The sequence below is a fragment of the Thalassophryne amazonica genome, chromosome 16 (genome assembly GCF_902500255.1).
Source record: "Thalassophryne amazonica chromosome 16, fThaAma1.1, whole genome shotgun sequence".
NCBI lineage: Eukaryota > Metazoa > Chordata > Actinopteri > Batrachoidiformes > Batrachoididae > Thalassophryne > Thalassophryne amazonica.
This window is the reverse complement of record NC_047118.1, coordinates 91621598-91644142: the sequence shown is the minus strand read 5'-3', so window position 1 is coordinate 91644142 and position 22545 is coordinate 91621598. Positions and strand designations below refer to the sequence as shown.

The 22545-nt window shown below is 41.0% G+C and overlaps 1 protein-coding gene across 1 annotated transcript in view; it reads left to right on the top strand.

Annotated features, from left to right (window-relative positions):
- Nucleotides 1–22545, top strand: part of mettl22 (methyltransferase like 22) — a 382505-nt gene that overhangs the window by 262991 nt on the left and 96969 nt on the right. Inside the window, exon 8 of the mRNA XM_034190848.1 lies at nucleotides 22266–22319. Coding sequence (XP_034046739.1) covers nucleotides 22266–22319 — 54 coding nt within the window. The remainder of the gene's footprint in view (nucleotides 1–22265; nucleotides 22320–22545) is intronic.

Genomic DNA, 22545 nt, shown 5'->3' with positions numbered 1-22545 from the left:
TTTCAAAAACCCCTCCCCAAGATCATCCAAAGACTATACTGATCAAAAATGATCAAAAGCTTTTTTCTATGCCGAAGGGTGTGGCCGTTATGGCTCTGATATTTTGACCCTTTGCCAAGTTGAGATAACTCCTTCATGCTTTGTCTGATTGACTTGAAACTTAACGTGTGATGAGGGTCGGCCCCTGAACAGAAATCGTGTTGGCCTGGGGAGGCGGTGGCGTGGACATAAGGGCCTGTGTATGACTGCTTGCAGTCCTAGTTATTATTACTATTATTTCCCTTAACTGAGGGACAGTAACTTCGGTTTCTGAACTGGCGACGCGGGTCCAACGCATTTTGTTGCTTTGAAGTGCTTCGTTGCTTCTGAGAAGTGCGATACTCATCCCTAGTTGTGACCATTGGAGTTTGGGAGTCCGGTGATGAAGTCCAGGTAGATGTCTGCAAGCACATGTCCATGTTTATTTTAGTCTTGAACTTTTTAACTGGGTATTAGAGGCTTAACTCTGGGGATTATTCTGGGTTCTAGGAGTTTTGGGGGGTTACTATATGACCAGACCACCTTATCAGCACATTATTACTGATCATTTTAAGATCTTTTTAACATTTCATGAACCATAGGCTAGCTAGCCGACATTCCTTCTTTGCTCATGCCTGCAAACGTCCACCTCATCTGCTGTCTACCATTCCTGCGTTGCTGCTTGGGTTCCACCTGTGGATCCATTGGAAGTTTAGACTGCTGGTGTCTGAAGTCCACTGTCTGAAAAGACACCCACGGCTGTGGCTGCTGACCGCTGTAGCCTTCGCAGTTGGAGGAGATCTCACGGCCTGTTGCCCTGCCAGCGACCCACTGGCTCCTGGAGTTTCACCAGCTCCTTTGCTGTTAGAGCCTGCTAGCTGCAGCACAGGCACTCGAACCGCTGTCGTCACAACCACTGCTGCTAAAGCCATTGAGGCCTGCTGGCCCACTCTCTATTGGAGCATAGCCATTAGCTCCGAATGTCTTTGTGTTGTTTATTTTATTTTTTTTTTTTTCTCTTTGCTCGTTTCATACTTACAATATATGAGGTCTATTAGAAAAGTATCCGACCTTATTATTTTTTTCAAAAACCATATGGATTTGAATCACGTGGGATTACATCAGACAAGCTTGAACCCTCGTGGGCATGCGAGAGTTTTTTCACGCCTCTCGGTTACGTCATTCGCCTGTGGGCAGTCTTTGAGTGAGGAGTCGTCCACCCTCTCGTCGATTTTTTCATTGTTTAGGAATGGCTCAGAGACTGCTGCTTTGTTTGATCAAAATTTTTTCAAAACAGCAAGGCACAACTGAGTGGACACCATTCGATAAATTCAGCTGGTTTTGGTAAAAATTTTAACGGCTGATGAGAGATTTTGGTCTGGTAGTGTCGCCGTAAGGACGGCCCACGGCGCCTGGTGGCGATCTGCACTTCGAGGCGGCAGCGTCTCGCTGTTTCAAGTAGAAAACTTCCACATTTCAGGCTCTGTTGACCCAGGAAGTCGTCAGAGAGCAGAGAACTTTCAGAAGACATCGGCATGAGGAGTTTATTCGGACATTCCATTGTTAACGGACATTTTGTAATGAAAGAACGTGCGGGCAGAGTCGCATGTTGGGCCGGACCCGACCGCGGGGGGTCGCGACAGGAAAAACACCTCCGTTGGAAACCTTAATGGGCAAGTTGGAACATGCCCAAGCTGTTAAACAATTTCTCAGTTACTCACTTGTTGAAAGCCATCAAAAGCCGCCTGAATTTTACAAATGGTTTTCAACACGGAGGTGTTTTTCCTGTCGCGGCGCACACAGATTTGCCGAGTCGTCACGTAAACGACTCGGCGAATTTGCGTGGACGTCTTTCATTACAAAATGTCCTTAAACATTGGTATGTCCGCATAAAGTCCTCATGCCGGCCTCTTCTGAATCTTCTCTGTTACGTCACGGTTTTGCGTATTATGGGCTATTTTTTAGAACGTAACTCCAGCGATTAATGAGGGACCACTGTAACACTTTATTGATTATATACTACAAAACAATTAATACGACAGCCGCTTTTGACGCTCTATTGGCACGCGTCGTGATTGGTGAAGTTCTTTTTCATTGCCGTCTTCCCGACTTTCATGTCGTAAAATGAGGGTGTGTCTGAAGCGGAGTCTGAATATTTATGGGCGTGTTTATTATAATTACGATGGTTTCCACCTGCCGCATTTATCAAGATCACGTCAGGTGTACTCCAGAAATGGGCAGGTGCGCACTGCTTGATACATGTCATGGCGACTTTGGTGTATTTCAAGTCCGCCGTAAATTTACGCCACAAGTGCGCAACATTGATACATGAGGCCCAGTATGTGGGTACCCACAATGGTCCCTGGACAAAGTGCAGAAGTCCCAGAGAACAAAGAGACCAGATAGACAGGAGACAAGAAGAAGAGGAGTGTCTCTTCCTTATTTAGCAGGAGTAGGGGAAAAACTACATAGGATCTTCAGACAGCACAAAATCCCAGTTTACTTTAAACTGGTTAACACCTTGAGACAGAAATGAGTTCACCCTAAGGACAGGATCCCTAGTTACAAACAGAACAATGTAGTGTATTCTATCAGATGTCAGGAAAACTGTAACAAACACTACATAGGTGAGACTAAGCAGCCATTACACAAAAGGCTATACCAGCACCGCAGAGAGGGTGCCAGTGGACCTCAGTCTGCAGTTCATCTCCACCTTAAAGACACCAACCACACGTTTGAGGACAAGGAAGTTAAAATATTAGCCAGAGAGAAGAAATGGTTTGAGAGAGGGGTCAAGGAGGCATTCTTTGTGAAACGTTTGAAACCCAGCCTTAACCGGGGAGGCAGTCTGAGACACGCTTTATCCCCTGTTTACAATGGGATACTCAGGTCAAAGCAGTTTCAGTCTTTTGTTCATGGTAATGAGTCATTCACGTCATCAACAGAGTCGTCAAGGGAGCCATCAGGAGAGGGTCCGTCCCATCATTAGGAGGGACAGCTGCCCTGTCATTAGGAGGGTGCTAACTAGAGCACAATAGGTGCTAATTAGAGCTATTGTTTAGTCACCAGCCTATAGCAGTCTGCCTCTCGGTAGGAGGGGTCTGATCACCAGAGCAAGAATTTTAGCTGAGGAAGCTTCTGCGATTTGAAGCGAAACATCCTTGCATCAAGCAACCCAGTCCAGTCGAAGATTCAAGCTTCTCTACAATATAAAAAACACTTTAACAGACAAAACAAAATTAATAAAACAATTTGTGCTGATTTTTTTTTTGTTTGTGATTTTTTTTATTAGTTTTTATTTTGGCAGCACTTGCGTCATCCAGTCTGACAATTCAATTTCAATTTTATTTATATAGCGCCAAATCACAACAAACAGTTGCCCCAAGGCGCTTTATACTGTAAGGCAAAAGCCATACAATAATTACAGAAAAACCCCAACGGTCAAAACGACCCCCTGTGAGCAAGCACTTGGCGACAGTGGGAAGGAAAAACTCCCTTTTAACAGGAAGAAACCTCCAGCAGAACCAGGCTCAGGGAGGGGCAGTCTTCTGCTGGGACTGGTTGGGGCTGAGGGAGAGAACCAGGAAAAAGACATGCTGTGGAGGGGAGCAGAGATCAATCACTAATGATTAAATGCAGAGTGGTGCATACAGAGCAAAAAGAGAAAGAAACAATGCATCATGGGAACCCCCCAGCAGTCTAAGTCTATAGCAGCATAACTAAGGGATGGTTCAGGGTCACCTGATCCAGCCCTAACTATAAGCTTTAGGGAAAAGGAAAGTTTTAAGCCTAGTCTTAAAAGTAGAGAGGGTGTCTGTCTCCCTGATCCGAATGACATCTGACAGAGACCGTGTCAGCTCCTCTGCTATGATGCTAACGGTGTTCGCTAGTTTACTGAAGCAGGATTCACAAAATATTCTGCACGTTTTCGCTAAAAAAACTCAAGCGGCTTATCAGCGTGATTGGGGTGTAATGTCTTTAAGTGACACCTTAATTTATTTGGCTTCATGCTGTCCGCTGCCAACATTTTAAGACACAGTGGTCTTTCCTTGTCTCCCACCGTAGTCACAGTGATGGCAAGTGCTACATATGCTTCATCATATTTCCTCGTCTTAGCTTTTGAGTGCGAAAGCTAAGCTTCTGAGGGACAGTCTAACTGACTATCAGAAGGCTGTGAAGGAGGCAAAAGCACAATATATTTGTCTCATATTATTTCGAGCAGTTGTCATTATCCCAGTGTGTTATTTCCAGTTGTGGGCACAGATGACCAAAAAATTAACTTCGATAACAGATAATGAAATAACTGAAAAGTTATCTTTGATAACCAATAGATAAACCGATAAACCACCCAAAAATGTATCAGAAGCTACAGATAATCAATAAATTCCGGTGTTGTCTCCAGTACTTTTGCAATTACTAAAAGAAGCTGAAATTGATTTTTAACACGATCGCTTTTGAAAGCATCAAAAGTGACAAAAGACCCAAACAATGAGTCAGCATTTCTATGTTTGACCATGCTGCCTCCTGTAGGAAGCTGCCCAAACAAACCCTGCGAGAACCCACAAAATCATCTCTCTGCTAATTATATGCTCCGGTCAGGCAGAGGTCTTGAAAAATAAAGTCATACTAACTTGTGGTTTTGTGAAAATACTGATACTATTGATACTATTAACTCCATTAATGTCAATTCTGTCATTTGTACAAAGTTAAAATATGACATACATCTTTTAATGTTGAATAATGCACTAATTCTGAGGTTTTGTAACAAACACAGACCGCAAAGCATTCTGGGTGAAAGTGCCTCTGCTAAACACTGATTGGTTCAGTCATTCGTTATGCAAACCAACACGTTAATGTGACGTGTCGTGTGTTGGTTTAAAGATAAATGTGCTTTTGTAAAATATTACATTTTTATTTGTAAAAACAGGCATTTTTATGGAGCCCTGGAAGTGTCATCGCAAAATGTTTTGCATGTGGAGAGAATGTGCGCATGTTTTATTAATGCCGTGCGCACGATGGTGTGCATGTTTTATGATGTAAAACGTGCACTCAATATTAGTAAGTAAGTACATTTATTTATATAGTGCCTTTCACAGACATAAGTCACAAAGTACTTCACAGGTTAAAATGCAATAATAAATAATAAAAACATAGATATAAAACAAAGGACAAGATTAACAATTGGTCAGTTCTGAAAAGCCTTATCTTGACACATAAATGTTGGCTTTACACTTTGCATGTTTTGGCCATTTTTTAGATGATTTTTCATTCGTGCAAGAATTTTTTGGTCCGAGTTTCAGGTTAATCGCGCGTCCTGCATCGTGTAGTGGAGTAACAAGCTTTAACATCTCACAAACACCTCCTGCTGCTGAAGAGCTACAAGCATCCAACCACAGAGCTGTCTTGTAATGTTTTTTTGTTGTTGTTTTGTTTTTAAACTTAATTTGTAAAAAAAAAAAAAAAAAAAGCCAAAAAATTGATTTGACCACCATCTGATATAACCGGGTTAAAACAAATAAACTCCCATGAACACTACTGGCCAGTAGATGGCAGTAGCGGCCTTGATAACTTGCCAAACAAAATTCCAGATAATCCGTGTCTGCTACATTTAACTTTTAAGATGCATGGAATTTAACAAACACAAATACACTAACATCTATAAACCCAGAGAATATATTCACAAGAGTTTTAAGCACTAGAGTTTAATGCTGTTGTCCGTGGAACCTGAACAGAGTGTCTGAAATGCATTTGTCCTGTCGTGAACGTCTGAGATTAACCTATCCTACCCATAATGCATTGCTGCCTGGCACAGCATGTGCTCACAAAACCTTAAAAATTAGCACATTACTTTAAAATGAAAACATATATCTGATATATTCACTCTATAAACTTCAGACATGACAATAATTTTAAATAACTTGTCCAAAATGAGTAGGTTAAAATTTAAACCATAAGTTAAAAATGTATGCCTCTGGATGACTTGGTGATATTGCAATTATATTGGTATGGTGTTAAAGGTAATGATTTTTTTTTTTTGTCACCAGTTCTCCTTTGCTTACAGACGATAGAGTGGTTTCTTCTGAAAACAGCTCTCTTTTGTTTGCAGAGGTAGAACAATATACCTATTTGGAAACTTTGAACAGATAGGTCTCAACTGCTTTAAAGTTTTAAAAATGTTTTTCACTGTTTAGCTTGGTATACTATGTTATCGGTCTAAAAGCTATCGGACGGCAATTCATCGGAAGATAATTAGTCTGATGATGGTTTTTAAATTTATCTAAAAAGATAATCCGATAATGAAAACATTATCTTCGATAATTATCTGTTATCGGATTATCGGAAGTGTGCCCACCACTGGTTATTTCAGACTATAAACTCAGTTGTGAATCCACACACCTCTGTTTTGATGGACACTACAGTTTTTTATTGACAAGGTTTCATCAGTCAGACAGAACGCTGATCAGAACTCTGGTGAATGGAGCCATCATCCACCAGGCCCGACGCAGGCTACAGCAGCGAGCCATCATCCACCAGGCCCGACGCAGGCTACAGCGGCGAGCCATCATCCACCAGGCCCGACGCAGGCTACAGCGGCGAGCAGCTACCGACAGGCCCGAAGCAAGCTACAGAGGCGAGCCATCATCCACCAGGCCCGACGTAGGCGACAGCGATGAGCGATCATCCACCAGGCCCGACGCAGGCTACAGCGGCAAGCGATCATCCACCAGGCCCGACGCAGGCTACAGCGGCGAGCAGCTACCGACAGGCCCGAAGCAAGCTACAGAGGCGAGCCATCATCCACCAGCTCTGACGCAGGCTACAGCGGCGAGGCAGAATTCATCAGGCCCAACGCAGGCGATAGTGGTGAGCCAGCTACTGAGTTAGCCGAGAAGTAGATTAGCAAACAAACTATTTGTGTCCAAAGATGCCATCAAAGAGAAACCTTTCTTTGGAGGAGTGTGACGAAATCAGAAAGTCACTTGATACTTTAACGGAAGATGTTGCTTTAATCCGTCAGGACCAAAAGAGAATCATTGCGCTTCTGGATGAAGTGAAGCAAATATGAGAAGAAAATAAGGAAAAGAACAGGAGGATCACAGAGCTTGAAAGGAAAGTTGATGAGTTGGAACAATATACAAGAATGAAAGATATTGTAATCACGGGGTTTAAGATCAAACCCAGGTCGTATGCTCATGCGGTGATTGTGAATAACAAACAGAATGAGTCGAGCTCTATTGAGCAACAGGTAGCAGCCTTTCTCAATGTGCACGATATTTCACTGGATGTAAGTGATTTGGAAGCCTGTCACACATTACCGAGAAGAAGACGAGAGGACGTGCCAGCCCTGATATTACGTTTTGCAAATCTCAAGAAAAAGATTACCTTAATTAAACGAGGAAGAAAACTGAAAGGTACTAATGTCTATATGAACGATCACCTGACACGGAAAAATGCCGAAATTGCCAGAAAAACCAGACACCTGAGGAAACTAAAAAAGATCCAAAGCACTTGGGTAAATAACTGTAAAGTCTTTATTAAGCTCAATGGGTCACCGGAGGAGGCTAAGGTGTTGGTGGTTAAGAACCTCAGTGACTTAGATATTTATGAGGGGACGTCTACTACTACTACTAGAGATTTAGTTACTGGTGAATTTTGAGCCTTTGATGAACACAAAGACAAAGATGGATCAAGAGATGGTAATTCTTGATCGATTATTACTAATAGTATAGAATTCATTTTTATTTAATAAAAAAAAAAAAGATGAGTACAGATTCAGAATTATATCAAAGGACAATGCATTTGGAGCAACTGAATCTATTTTCATATACTGATTATAATTTTCAAGACTTAGAAAATGAACTAGACCCGGATAATACTTTTTACTCTACATTTAATGTTGATTCTAAATATTATACCGTTGATGATTTTCTACATGCTATGACAATGAAGGAAAAACTGTCAATTATCCACTTTAACTGTAGAAGTATGTATGCTAATTTTAATGTTATCAAAGAATATATACAGCAGTTTGCACATCCATTTAGTATAATTGCTTTGTCAGAAACTTGGTTTAATGAGGACAAAGGTATTGACTTTGAAATAGAAGAATATGAACTTAAGTATGTTAATAGGAAAAATAAAATAGGTGGAGGAGTGGCACTATATATTCATAATAGCATTAGGTTTAAATTAGTAGAGGATATGACTCTGGCTATAGATAATGTTTTAGAAGTTGTTACAATTGAAATCCATAATGATACGGAGAGAAATGTAACTGTGAGTTGTTTGTATCGGTCTCCAGGAACTGATGTAGAATTATTCATTGACTGTGTAGGAAAAATATTTTCAAGGAAGGAAAATAAAACTATGTTTATATGTGGAGATTTTAATATAGATATACTAAATCACACAAAGCACAAATGGACTAATGATTTTCTTAATATGATGTTTGGCATGAGCCTTTATCTGACTATAACTAGACTTAGCAGGGTAACAGATCACAGTTCCACTTTAATTGATAACATCTTCACAAATAGCACTATGAATGACATTACAGGCAGCCTAATGGTCTGTGATATATCGGACCATCTACCAGTGTTTATTATATATAACAACAAAATTATAGATTGTAGAGGGAAAAAACACATCTATAAACGGGTTTGTTCGGCAGAAGCAATTAAATCCTTGAACAATTATTTAAATTCCCAGGATTGGAACTTAATTTATTGTGAGAAAGAGGTGGACAGAGCTTATAGTAAGTTTATGGAGATATTTATGGAATTATATGACACACACTGTCCAATTAAGAAATATAGTTGTAAAAAAAGATTTGTGGAACGTCCTTGGATGACCAAAAGTCTACAGAATGCTTGTAGAATGAAAAATAGTCTTTACAAAATATTTATTAAATTGAAAACTAAGTAAGCTGAAAGAAACTATAAGCTATATAAGAATAAACTAACAGAGCTATTAAGAACTAGTAAAAAATTATATTATAGAAAACAACTGGAAAGGAATAAATGTGATACAAAAAAGGTTTGGGGAATATTAAAAGATCTTATGCAGCATGGAAGGAGAAAAACGATATATCCAGATTATTTTATTGAGAAGGATAAAGATAACTATGAGATGAGTCAATCAATCAATCAATTTTTTTATATAGCGCCAAATCACAACAAACAGTTGCCCAAGGTGCTTTATATTGTAAGGCAAGGCCATACAATAATCATGTAAAACCCCAACGGTCAAAACGACCCCCTGTGAGCAAGCACTTGGCTACAGTGGGAAGGAAAAAACTCCCTTTTAACAGGAAGAAACCTCCAGCAGAACCAGGCTCAGGGAGGGGCAGTCTTCTGCTGGGACTGGTTGGGGCTGAGGGAGAGAACCAGGAAAAAGACATGCTGTGGAGGGGAGCAGAGATCGATCACTAATGATTAAATGCAGAGTGGTGCATACAGAGCAAAAAGAGAAAGAAACAGTGCATCATGGGAACCCCCCAGCAGTCTAAGTCTACAGCAGCATAACTAAGGGATGGTTCAGGGTCACCTGATCCAGCCCTAATTATGGAGTTCCACAAGGTTCTGTGCTAGGACCAATTTTATTCACTTTATACATGCTTCCCTTGGGCAGTATTATTAGACGGTATTGCTTAAATTTTCATTGTTACGCAGATGATACCCAGCTTTATCTATCCATGAAGCCACAGGATACACACCAATTAGCTAAACTGCAGGATTGTCTTACAGACATAAAGACATGGATGACCTCTAATTTCCTGCTTTTAAACTCAGATAAAACTGAAGTTATTGTACTTGGCCCCACAAATCTTAGAAGCATGGTGTCTAACCAGATCGTTACTCTGGATGGCATTTCCCTGATCTCTGGTAATACTGTGAGAAATCTTGGAGTTATTTTTGATCAGGATATGTCATTCAAAGCGCATATTAAACAAATATGTAGGACTGCCTTTTTGCATTTACGCAATATCTCTAAAATCAGAAAGGTCTTGTCTCAGAGTGATGCTGAAAAACTAATTCATGCATTTATTTCCTCTAGGCTGGACTATTGTAATTCATTATTATCAGGTTGTCCTAAAAGTTCCCTAAAAAGCCTTCAGTTGGTTCAGAATGCTGCAGCTAGAGTACTGACGGGGACTAGCAGGAGAGAGCATATCTCACCCGTGTTGGCCTCCCTTCATTGGCTTCCTGTTAATGCTAGAATAGAATTTAAAATTCTTCTTCTTACTTATAAGGTTTTGAATAATCAGGTCCCATCTTATCTTAGGGACCTCGTAGTACCATATTACCCCATTAGAGCGCTTCGCTCTCAGACTGCAGGCTTACTTGTAGTTCCTAGGGTTTGTAAGAGTAGAATGGGAGGCAGAGCCTTCAGCTTTCAGGCTCCTCTCCTGTGGAACCAGCTCCCAATTCAGATCAGGGAGACAGATACCCTCTCTACTTTTAAGATTAGGCTTAAAACTTTCCTTTTCGCTAAGGCTTATAGTTAGGGCTGGATCGGGTGACCCTGGACCATCCCTTGGTTATGTTGCTTTAGACGTAGACTGTGGGGGGGTTCCCATGATGCACTGTTTCTTTCTCTTTTTGCTCCGTATGCATCACTCTGCATTTAATCATTAGTGATCGATCTCTTTTTCCTGGTTCTTTCCCTCAGCCCCAACCAGTCTCAGCAGAAGACTGCCCCTCCCTGAGCCTGGTTCTGCTGGAGGTTTCTTCCTGTTAAAAGGGAGTTTTTCCTTCCCACTGTGGCCAAGTGCTTGCTCATAGGGGGTCGTTTTGACCGTTGGGGTTTTTCATGATTGTTGTATGGCCTTGCCTTGCAATGTGGAGCGCCTTGGGGCAACTGTTTGTTGTGATTTGGCGCTATATAAGAAACAAGTTGATTGAGTTGATTGATAGTGTTAGCAAACAGTTTGAATTTCTGGCAATGAAACTTGAATTCCAGCAGAGATAATCCCTCACAGTCATGTGCTGTTACAGGCCCCCTCAGCCAAACTCCTAACCCTAACCCTCAGCCTAAATATCCTCACATACTTCTCTGCCACTCCAGACGTCCTCATACAATACCACAGCTCTTCTCTTGGCACCCTATCATAAGCTTTTTCTAAGTCCACAAACACACAATGTAACTAATTCTGGCTTCTCAATACTTCTCCATCAGTATTATTAGAGCAAACATTGCATCTGTAGTGCTCTTTCTCAGCACAAAACCATATTGCTGTTCACAGATCTTCACCTGTTTTCTAAGCCTAGTTTATGCTACTCTTTCCCATAACTTCATGCTGTGGCTGATCAACTTTATACCTCTATAGTTACTGCAGCTCTGCACATCATCCTTGTTCTTGAAAATAGGAACCAGCACACTTCATCTCCCCTCCTCAGGAATCCTCTCACTTTCCAAGATTTTATTAAACAGTCTGATTAGAAACTCCACCGCCATCTCTCCTAGACATTTCCATGCCTCCACTGGAATGTCATCGAGACCAACTGCCATTCCACTCTTCATCCTCTTCATAGCAGCCCTCTCTTCATCCTGAATAATGTCTTGTACTTCCTGATTTACTCTCACCACATCATCCAGCCTTTTCTCTCTTTCATTTTCTTCATTCATCAGCTCCTCAAAATATTCCCTTCACCTTCTCAACACACTCTCCTCGCTTGTCAGCACATTACCATCTGCATCTTTTACCAACCTAACCTGCTGCACATCCTTTCCAGCTCTGTCCCTTTGTCTGACCAAGTCCTTTTCTCCTTCCTTACTTTTCAACTTCTTGTACAGCTCACTGAATGCCTTTTCTTCTCTTTTTGTCTCACACCACATCTTCCTGTACTCTTATCGACTTTCTTCATCTCTCTGACTCCCAGTTCTTTTTTGCCAACCTCTTTCTCCTTTTTCCTGGACATCTTCATTCCACCACCAAGTCTCCTTGCTTCCCTTCCACTGCCCAGATGTCACACCCAGTACTGTCCTAACTGTCTCCCTCACCACATCTGCAGTACTTTTCCAGTTGTCCAAAATCGCTTACCCTCAATCCAGTGCCACTCTCACCTGTTCACTGAATTTCACACAACAGTTTTCCTCCTTCAGCTTCCACCATCTGATCCTTTGTTGAGCTCTCACTCTCTTCTTTTTCACCTCTCAAGTCATCCTACAAACCACCATCCTATGCTGTTTAGCTGCACTCTCTCCTGCCACCACCGTGCAGTTTCCATTTTTTTTAACTTGTATCTCCTACACAGAATGTAGTCCACCTGTGTGCACCTTCCTCCACTCTTATATGTTACCCTGTGCTCCTCCCTTTTCTTAAAGTAGGTATTCACCACAGCCATTTCCATCCTTTTTGCAAAATCAACTACCATCTGTCCTTCCCCATTCCTGTCCTTGATACCATATCTACCCATTACTTCCTCATCACCTCTGTTCCCTTCACCAACATGCCCATTGAAGTCTGCTACTATCACCATTCTTTTATGCTTGGGTTCACTCTCCACCACCTCATCTAACACACTCCAGAAATCTTCTTTCTCCTTCATCTCACAACCTACCTGTGGGGCATATGCACTGATGATATTCATCATCACCCCTTCAATTTCCAACTTCACACTCATCACCCTATCAGACACTCGCTTAACACTCGCTTGATGGAGCAAACCCACTCAGTCCGAAATCTCCCACTTTTTGGATATATGCGAAGTCCCAGTTTGACCGACGGAGTTTAGTTCTGCAGCTTTATCGAGGTGAGAATAATGTAAACATAAAACGTGACGTTTACTGAACTGCTGTAAAGGTTTAATGATCGGCTAACGTTAGCTTAGCCTTTTAGCACAGTTAATCTGAGTGAATGCTTTAATTTGTAAATGGTTCAGTCTTTTTTTTTTTTTTTATTTACCAAATAAAGCTACAGACACCACAAAAGCTCAACTTTAAATAACTTATTTTTTTTGGGCGTTTTTTCCATTGTTTTTTCCCCATTTTTTCCCCTTTTTTATATATGAACTGTTTAGTGTTTCTTTATATTTAAAGAAATATTTTTATTTGTCCCAATCAGGAACATTTGCTGTGCAGACAACCAAACTTCCATTGATGAGCTGAACACCGCGAAGTCCAGTCGAAAGAAAACATCTCTGCTCTTCAAAATAGGACAAAAGTGTCTTCAGCAACACCACCAGAGAATCCAGCAGAACATCACCTATTTTATTATTTAAAAAAAAAGCTGTTTCATTTTATATTTTAACAATAAATGAACGGATCATTAAAAATGTCCACGAAATCAAAGTCCAAAAACAGAATCATATTTGTCTAATAGATTACAGTTTGTTCATGTAAATGGGGAATCTTCTTCACAGACTAAAGTTAATTATGGAGTTCCACAAGGTTCTGTGCTAGGACCAATTTTATTCACTTTATACATGCTTCCCTTAGGCAGTATTATTAGACGGTATTGCTTAAATTCTCATTGTTACGCAGATGATACCCAGCTTTATCTATCCATGAAGCCAGAGGATACACACCAATTAGCTAAACTGCAGGATTGTCTTACAGACATAAAGACATGGATGACCTCTAATTTCCTGCTTTTAAACTCAGATAAAACTGAAGTTATTGTACTTGGCCCCACAAATCTTAGAAGCATGGTGTCTAACCAGATCGTTACTCTGGATGGCATTTCCCTGATCTCTAGTAATACTGTGAGAAATCTTGGAGTCATTTTTGATCAGGATATGTCATTCAAAGCGCATATTAAACAAATATGTAGGACTGCCTTTTTGCATTTACGCAATATCTCTAAAATCAGAAAGGTCTTGTCTCAGAGTGATGCTGAAAAACTAATTCATGCATTTATTTCCTCTAGGCTGGACTATTGTAATTCATTATTATCAGGTTGTCCTAAAAGTTCCCTAAAAAGCCTTCAGTTGGTTCAGAATGCTGCAGCTAGAGTACTGACGGGGACTAGCAGGAGAGAGCATATCTCACCCGTGTTGGCCTCTCTTCATTGGCTTCCTGTTAATTCTAGAATAGAATTTAAAATTCTTCTTCTTACTGATAAGGTTTTGAATAATCAGGTCCCATCCTATCTTAGGGACCTCGTAGTACCATATTACCCCATTAGAGCGCTTCGCTCTCAGACTGCGGGCTTACTTGTAGTTCCTAGGGTTTGTAAGAGTAGAATGGGAGGCAGAGCCTTCAGCTTTCAGGCTCCTCTCCTGTGGAACCAGCTCCCAATTCAGATCAGGGAGACAGATACCCTCTCTACTTTTAAGATTAGGCTTAAAACTTTCCTTTTCGCTAAGGCTTATAGTTAGGGCTGGATCGGGTGACCCTGGACCATCCCTTGGTTATGCTGCTTTAGACGTAGATTGTGGGGGGGTTCCCATGATGCACTGTTTCTTTCTCTTTTTGCTCCGTATGCGTCACTCTGCATTTAATCATTTGTGATCGATCTCTGCCCCCCTTCACGGCATGTCTTTTTCCTGTTTTTTTTCCCTCAGCCCCAACCAGTTTCAGCAGAAGACTGCCCCTCCCTGAGCCTGGTTCTGCTGGAGGTTTCTTCCTGTTAAAATGGAGTTTTTCCTTCCCACTGTTGCCAAGTGCTTGCTCATAGGGGGTCGTTTTGACCGTTGGGGTTTTTCATAATTATTGTATGGCCTTGCCTTACAATATGGAGCGCCTTGGGGCAACTGTTTGTTGTGATTTGGCGCTATATAAGAAAAAAGTTGATTGATTGATTGATTGATTTGCACAGGAAGAAGCTCTCCACTTATTGTGCTCAAATTCATATTTTAGAAATGACTCTGTCCTGATAACAACATTAAAGGCAATTACAGATTTTGGCTAAATTACAAGTTGAAATGACTATATAAAAAAAAATCATCATGAGGTTTATGTCACAGAAATCCTACTTTACAATCACACTGCAGTCATTGTTAAATTATTTCCTGTTGCATTTATAATAAACATTTGTATTTATTTACAGTGTTTTTCTGGTTGAAATGAGATATAAATAATCTATCAGACTTAAAAAATTTTACAAATTTCCATGTTATTTTGTCTAAAAATAAATGTCCTTATGTTAAACAAGAAATGATCTAATCTGAAATAACAGGTGGTTTTAATTTACAGACGAAAGGTTTCTAAAGAACCATTTATTGATTTATTTAGCTATTTTAATTACAAGTGTTATAAACTTTTTTTAACAGTAATCAGAAATTCTGAGGTAACAAACAACAACAAAAAACATTTCGAAGGATTTTTCTTCAGAAATGGCTCCATAAATGAGCAGTCCTGTGACACGTATGTTTTGCACAGATCAGTGGTTTCTGCACCAATCCGTTTTGTAGAGATCAGTGGTTTCTGCACCGATCCATTTTGTAGAGATCAGTGGTTTCTGTATCGATCCATTTTGTAGAGATCAGTGGTTTCTGTACCAATCCGTTTTGTAGAGATCAGTGGTTTCTGTACCGATCCCTTTTGTAGAGATCAGTTGTTTCTGTACCAATCTGTTTTGTAGAGATCAGTGGTTTCTGTACCAATCCGTTTTGTAGAGATCAGTGGTTAGAGATCAGTGGTTTCTGTACCAATCCGTTTTGTAGAGATCAGTTGTTTCTGTACCAATCTGTTTTGTAGAGATCAGTGGTTTCTGTACCAATCCGTTTTGTAGAGATCAGTGGTTAGAGATCAGTGGTTTCTGTACCAATCTGTTTTGTAGAGATCAGTGGTTAGAGATCAGTGGTTTCTGTACCAATCCGTTTTGTAGAGATCAGTGGTTTCTGTACCAATCCGTTTTGTAGAGATCAGTGGTTTCTGTACCAATCCGTTTTGTAGAGATCAGTGCTTTCTACACCGATCCGTTTTGTAGAGATCAGTGGTTTCTCATCATCATCATCAATTTTATTTATATAGCGCCAAATCACAACAAACAGTTGCCCCAAGGCGCTTTATATTGTAAGACAAGGCCATACAATAATTACGTAAAAACCCCAACGGTCAAAACGACCCCCTGTGAGCAAGCACTTGGCGACAGTGGGAAGGAAAAACTCCCTTTTAACAGGAAGAAACCTCCAGGAGAACCAGGCTCAGGGAGGGGCAGTCTTCTGCTGGGACTGGTTGGGGCTGAGGGAGAGAACCAAGAAAAAGACATGCTGTGGAGGGGAGCAGAGATCAATCACTAATGATTAAATGCAGAATGGTGCATACAGAGCAAAAAGAGAAAGAAACACTCAGTGCATCATGGGAACCCCCCAGCAGTCTAAGTCTATAGCAGCATAACTAAGGGATGGTTCAGGGTCACCTGATCCAGCCCTAACTATAAGCTTTAGCAAAAAGGAAAGTTTTAAGCCTAATCTTAAAAGTAGAGAGGGTGTCTGTCTCCCTGATCCAAATTGGGAGCTGGTTCCACAGGAGAGGAGCCTGAAAGCTGAAGGCTCTGCCTCCCATTCTACTCTTACAAACCCTAGGAACTACAAGTAAGCCTGCAGTCAAAGAGCGAAGCGCTCTATTGGGGTGATATGGTACTATGAGGTCCCTAAGATAAGATGGGAGCTGATTATTCAAAACCTTATAAGTAAGAAGAAGAATTTTAAATTCTATTCTAGAATTAACAGGAAGCCAATGAAGAGAGGCCAATATGGGTGAGATATGCTCTCTCCTTCTAGTCCCCGTTAGTACTCTAGCTGCAGCATTTTGAATTAACTGAAGGCTTTTCAGGGAACTTTTAGGACAACCTGATAATAATGAATTACAATAGTCCAGCCTAGAGGAAATAAATGCATGAATTAGTTTTTCAGCATCACTCTGAGACAAGACCTTTCTAATTTTAGACATATTGCGTAAATGCAAAAAAGCAGTCCTACATATTTGTTTAATATGCGCTTTGAATGACATATCCTGATCAAAAATGACTCCAAGATTTCTCACAGTATTACTAGAGGTCAGGGTAATGCCACCCAGAGTAAGGATCTGGTTAGACACCATGTTTCTAAGATTTGTGGGGCCAAGTACAATAACTTCAGTTTTATCTGAGTTTAAAAGCAGGAAATTAGAGGTCATCCATGTCTTTATGTCTGTAAGACAATCCTGCAGTTTAGCTAATTGGTGTGTGTCCTCTGGCTTCATGGATAGATAAAGCTGGGTATCATCTGCGTAACAATGAAAATTTAAGCAATGCCGTCTAATAATACTGCCTAAGGGAAGCATGTATAAAGTGAATAAAATTGGTCCTAGCACAGAACCTTGTGGAACTCCATAATTAACCTTAGTCTGTGAAGAAGATTCCCCATTTACATGAACAAATTGTAATCTATTAGATAAATATGATTCAAACCACCGCAGCGCAGTGCCTTTAATACCTATGGCATGCTCTAATCTCTGTAATAAAATTTTATGGTCAACAGTATCAAAAGCAGCACTGAGGTCTAACAGAACAAGCACAGAGATGAGTCCACTGTCTGAGGCCATAAGAAGATCATTTGTAACCTTCACTAATGCTGTTTCTGTACTATGATGAATTCTAAAACCTGACTGAAACTCTTCAAATAGACCATTCCTCTGCAGATGATCAGTTAGCTGTTTTACAACTACCCTTTCAAGAATTTTTGAGAGAAAAGGAAGGTTAGAGATTGGCCTATAATTAGCTAAGATAGCTGGGTCAAGTGATGGCTTTTTAAGTAATGGTTTAATTACTGCCACCTTAAAAGCCTGTGGTACATAGCCAACTAATAAAGATAGATTGATCATATTTAAGATCGAAGCATTAAATAATGGTAGGGCTTCCTTGAGCAGCCTGGTAGGAATGGGGTCTAATAGACATGTTGATGGTTTGGATGAAGTAACTAATGAAAATAACTCAGACAGAACAATCGGAGAGAAAGAGTCTAACCAAATTCCGGCATCACTGAAAGCAGCCAAAGATAACGATACGTATTTGGGATGGTTTTGAGTAATTTTTTCTCTAATAGTTAAAATTTTATTAGCAAAGAAAGTCATGAAGTCATTAATAGTTAAAGTTAAAGGAATACTCGGCTCAATAGAGCTCTGACTCTTTGTCAGCCTGGCTACAGTGCTGAAAAGAAACCTGGGGTTGTTCTTATTTTCTTCAATTAGTGATGAGTAGTAAGATGTCCTAGCTTTACGGAGGGCTTTTTTGTAGAGCAACAGACTCTTTTTCCAGGCTAAGTGAGGATCTTCTAAATTAGTGAGACGCCATTTCCTCTCCAACTTACGGGTTATCTGCTTTAAGCTGCGAGTTTGTGAGTTATACAACGGAGTCAGGCACTTCTGATTTAAAGCTCTCTTTTTCAGAGGAGCTACAGCATCCAAAGTTGTCTTCAATGAGGATGTAAAACTATTGACGAGATACTCTATCTCACTTACAGAGTTTAGGTAGCTACTCTGCACTGTGTTGGTATATGGCATTAGAGAACATAAAGAAGGAATCATATCCTTAAACCTAGTTACAGCGCTTTCTGAAAGACTTCTAGTGTAATGAAACTTATTCCGCACTGCTGGGTAGTCCATCAGAGTAAATATAAATGTTATTAAGAAATGATCAGACAGAAGGGAGTTTTCAGGGAATACTGTTAAGTCTTCAATTTCCATACCATAAGTCAGAACAAGATCTAAGATATGATTAAAGTGGTGGGTGGACTCATTTACGTTTTGAGCAAAGCCAGTTGAGTCTAATAATAAATTAAATGCAGTGTTGAGGCTGTCATTCTCAGCATCTGTGTGGATGTTAAAATCGCCCACTATAATTATCTTATCTGAGCTAAGCATTAAGTCAGACAAAAGGTCTGAAAATTCACAGAGATACTCACAGTAACGACCAGGAGGACGATAGATAACAACAAATAAAACTGGTTTTTGGGACTTCCAATTTGGATGGACAAGACTAAGAGTCAAGCTTTCAAATGAATTAAAGCTCTGTCTGGGTTTTTGATTAATTAATAAGCTGGAATGGAAGATTGCTGCTAATCCTCCGCCCCGGCCCGTGCTACGAGCATTCTGGCAGTTAGTGTGACTCGGGGGTGTTGACTCATTTAAACTAACATATTCATCCTGCTGTAACCAGGTTTCTGTAAGGCAGAATAAATCAATATGTTGATCAATTATTATATCATTTACTAACAGGGACTTAGAAGAGAGAGACCTAATGTTTAATAGACCACATTTAACTGTTGTAGTCTGTGGTGCAGTTGAAGGTGCCATATTATTTTTTCTTTTTGAATTTTTATGCTTAAATACATTTTTGCTGGTTATTGGTGGTCTGGGAGCAGGCACTGTCTCTACGGGGATGGGGTAATGAGGGGATGGCAGGGGGAGAGAAGCTGTAGAGAGGTGTGTAAGACTACAACTCTGCTTCCTGGTCCCAACCCTGGATAGTCACGGTTTGGAGGATTTAAGAAAATTGGCCAGATTTCTAGAAATGAGAGCTGCTCCATCCAAAGTGGGATGGATGCCGTCTCTCCTAACAAGACCAGGTTTTCCCCAGAAGGTTTGCCAATTATCTATGAAGCCCACCTCATTTTTTGGACACCTCTCAGACAGCCAGCAATTCAAGGAGAACATGCGGCTAAACATGTCACTCCCGGTCCGATTGGGGAGGGGCCCAGAGAAAACTACAGAGTCCGACATTGTTTTTGCAAAGTTACACACCGATTCAATGTTAATTTTAGTGACCTCCGATTGGCGTCACCGGGTGTCATTACTGCCGACGTGAATTACAATCTTACCAAATTTACGCTTAGCCTTAGCCAGCAGTTTCAAATTTCCTTCAATGTCGCCTGCTCTGGCCCCCGGAAGACAATTGACAATGGTTGCTGGTGTCGCTAACTTCACATTTCTCAAAACAGAGTCGCCAATAACCAGAGTTTGGTCCTCGGCGGGTGTGTCGCCGAGTGGGGAAAAACGGTTAGAAATGTGAACAGGTTGGCGGTGTACACGGGGCTTCTGTTTAGGACTACGCTTCCTCCTCACAGTCACCCAGTCGGCCTGCTTTCCCGGCTCCTCGGGATCTGCCAGAGGGAAACTAACGGCGGCTAAGCTACCTTGGTCCGCACCGACTACAGGGGCCTGGCTAGCTGTAGAATTTTCCACGGTGCGGAGCCGAGTCTCCAATTCGCCCAGCCTGGCCTCCAAAGCTACGAATAAGCTACACTTATTACAAGTACCATTACTGCTAAAGGAGGCCGAGGAATGACTAAACATTTCACACCCAGAGCAGAAAAGCGCGGGAGAGACAGGAGAAGCCGCCATGCTAAACCGGCTAAGAACTAGTAGCTGCGCTAAGCTAGCGGATTCCTAAAAACACACAAAGTGAATAATGTGTAAATAATTTAGAGGTGATTCAGCAGACGGAGTGCTTTAGTTAAGGCACGTGAAGATTACACTGTGAAGCAAATCGTTATCTAGGTAACTAGAGCAATCTAACTGTGCAGATTAAACAGCTAACAGATGCAGCAAAACACCGCTGTGCTCCGGAACAGGAAGTGATACAATACCGCAGTGAGAGCCAACCACCAGTAGAGGCAAGCAAGTTTCTGTACCAATCCGTTTTGTAGAGATCAGTGCTTTCTACACCGATCCGTTTTATAGAGATCAGTGGTTTCTGCCAATAGTCTTCCGTGTTTTGGCCCGACGCGTCGTTCCTGTTGGACAAAGCAAAGGTACATCACAGCTCAGAGCATCGAAAGTTGGATTGGATTGGATTGAACTTTGACCGCATCAGCCTGCCGACAAGCGGCAATGCGCGCTCCCGTCAGAAGTGTCGGTTTAGCTCAGCTTTTGACGCGACGCATCTGACGCATCTAAAAAGCAACACATCTCATTGAAAATAATGGTTTTTAGACCGATTTTTGACGCATTTGATGCATCTGACGTATTCAATGTGAAAGGCCGATAACAGTTCATCTTCCAGCTTGCATAACTCCCCCTCCCCAATATGTTTGTCAGTATGTATGTTTGTTTTGTTTTGTTTTTTGTTTGTTTGTAATCATTGCATTTTTCCCATCGCAGACTCTTGCAACTTCACATATAGCAGCCCTAGTAAGGTACCTTTCAGTACACAAAAGGATCAAGCTCAAGGTCAAAGGTCAAGGTGACAGGAAGGTCAAACACTTTATTCAACGAAATAACTGCCCTGCTCACAATTTTTGAAATTTTGCCTCCAAATTTGGCATGCACATAGTGATAGGCCTTTCTTATAAGCCATTACCTGGGATAAGCGATTGACCTTGACCTTCAGGATTTCACTTGAGTTCAAATGTCAGACTTCAGATTACAGTAAAACATGTTATGTAATACACCAAATTAATAATATGTTATGACATTAGTACTAGCAGAATATACAGTATTTATATGATTACAAATAGACAGGTCTTTCGGACTTTTTTTGAGTAAATGCTTCACGGGAGCATGAGCATGACTAAAAGCTTTCAGCTTCTGGGGGTGCTGCACCCCCCTCCCCCAGACCCCCCTGCCTTTTTAAGCATTTTTCTTTTTTTGCCTTTCAGCTGACCCCCCTACACACAACACCAACTACTGCACAGGAGGAACCTAGCAGTCAATGTGACTCACTAATTTCAAAATGCAGCTCTTTCAACCAGACGTGTGGTGCCGTGACATGTCAATCATCTGTGTCCAATCAGATTTCAGGGGAGTCCAGTGAAACCCTGCCCTCCACTCTAGCTCCACCCATGCCAGGAAGTGTTCAACGTTTGACATTTCCTGTTTCACTGTGACTGAAAATTTGGCACTTCCTGTTTGAGTGTGAGCTTTCCACTGAGTTCCTGCAAGATTCCAATGGGATCTCGTCTGTCAATTCAGGAAATGTTTGACATTTGACATTGCTTGTTTCACTGTGGATTAAAAATTTGGCACTTCCTGTTTGGGCCATAGTGTACCATGAGCGAGCTTCATACCGCTGTGCGTCGCTTCGCTCATATTAATACACTATAGCACAGCAGGTGTATAATATCATAAACTGTCACCAGTGGCGACATCTGATGGCACATATGGTTCACAATAGGCATATATTCTCATTGATAACTTATGCCAAATTTGCTGTTGCACCCTTGAGACAGCATTGATGTAAATTTATGCCAAAAGCATCATCGGATTATCATCCAACAAAGGCAAAATAATCATCACAATTCAATTAAAGTTGTGAATATATGACTGCATTACATCCCCGTTAAAGTTACGGTAACCATGCCTGTGCTTCTGTCTGCCATCAGGTGGTGAGGTGAGAGTGAGACAGCTAGATTGGCTCCACTTTGACCTTCCTACAGGTGATGTACACACCTCCAGACATGTCTACTGTACTTTATCTTAAAACAGCCCAAAGAATACGGTAATAACTTCAAAATTAACAACAATATTCCAGGCATGCAAAGAAACATTTTTCAGTGAGGTGAGTCTTCCAGAAATTCCTGGAATTCTCTTTTTTCCATCTGTGGCAAATTTTCCAGTTTGTTTGTAGTTTTCTGGAGCAGTCTTTGTCAGCCTGTCTTAATA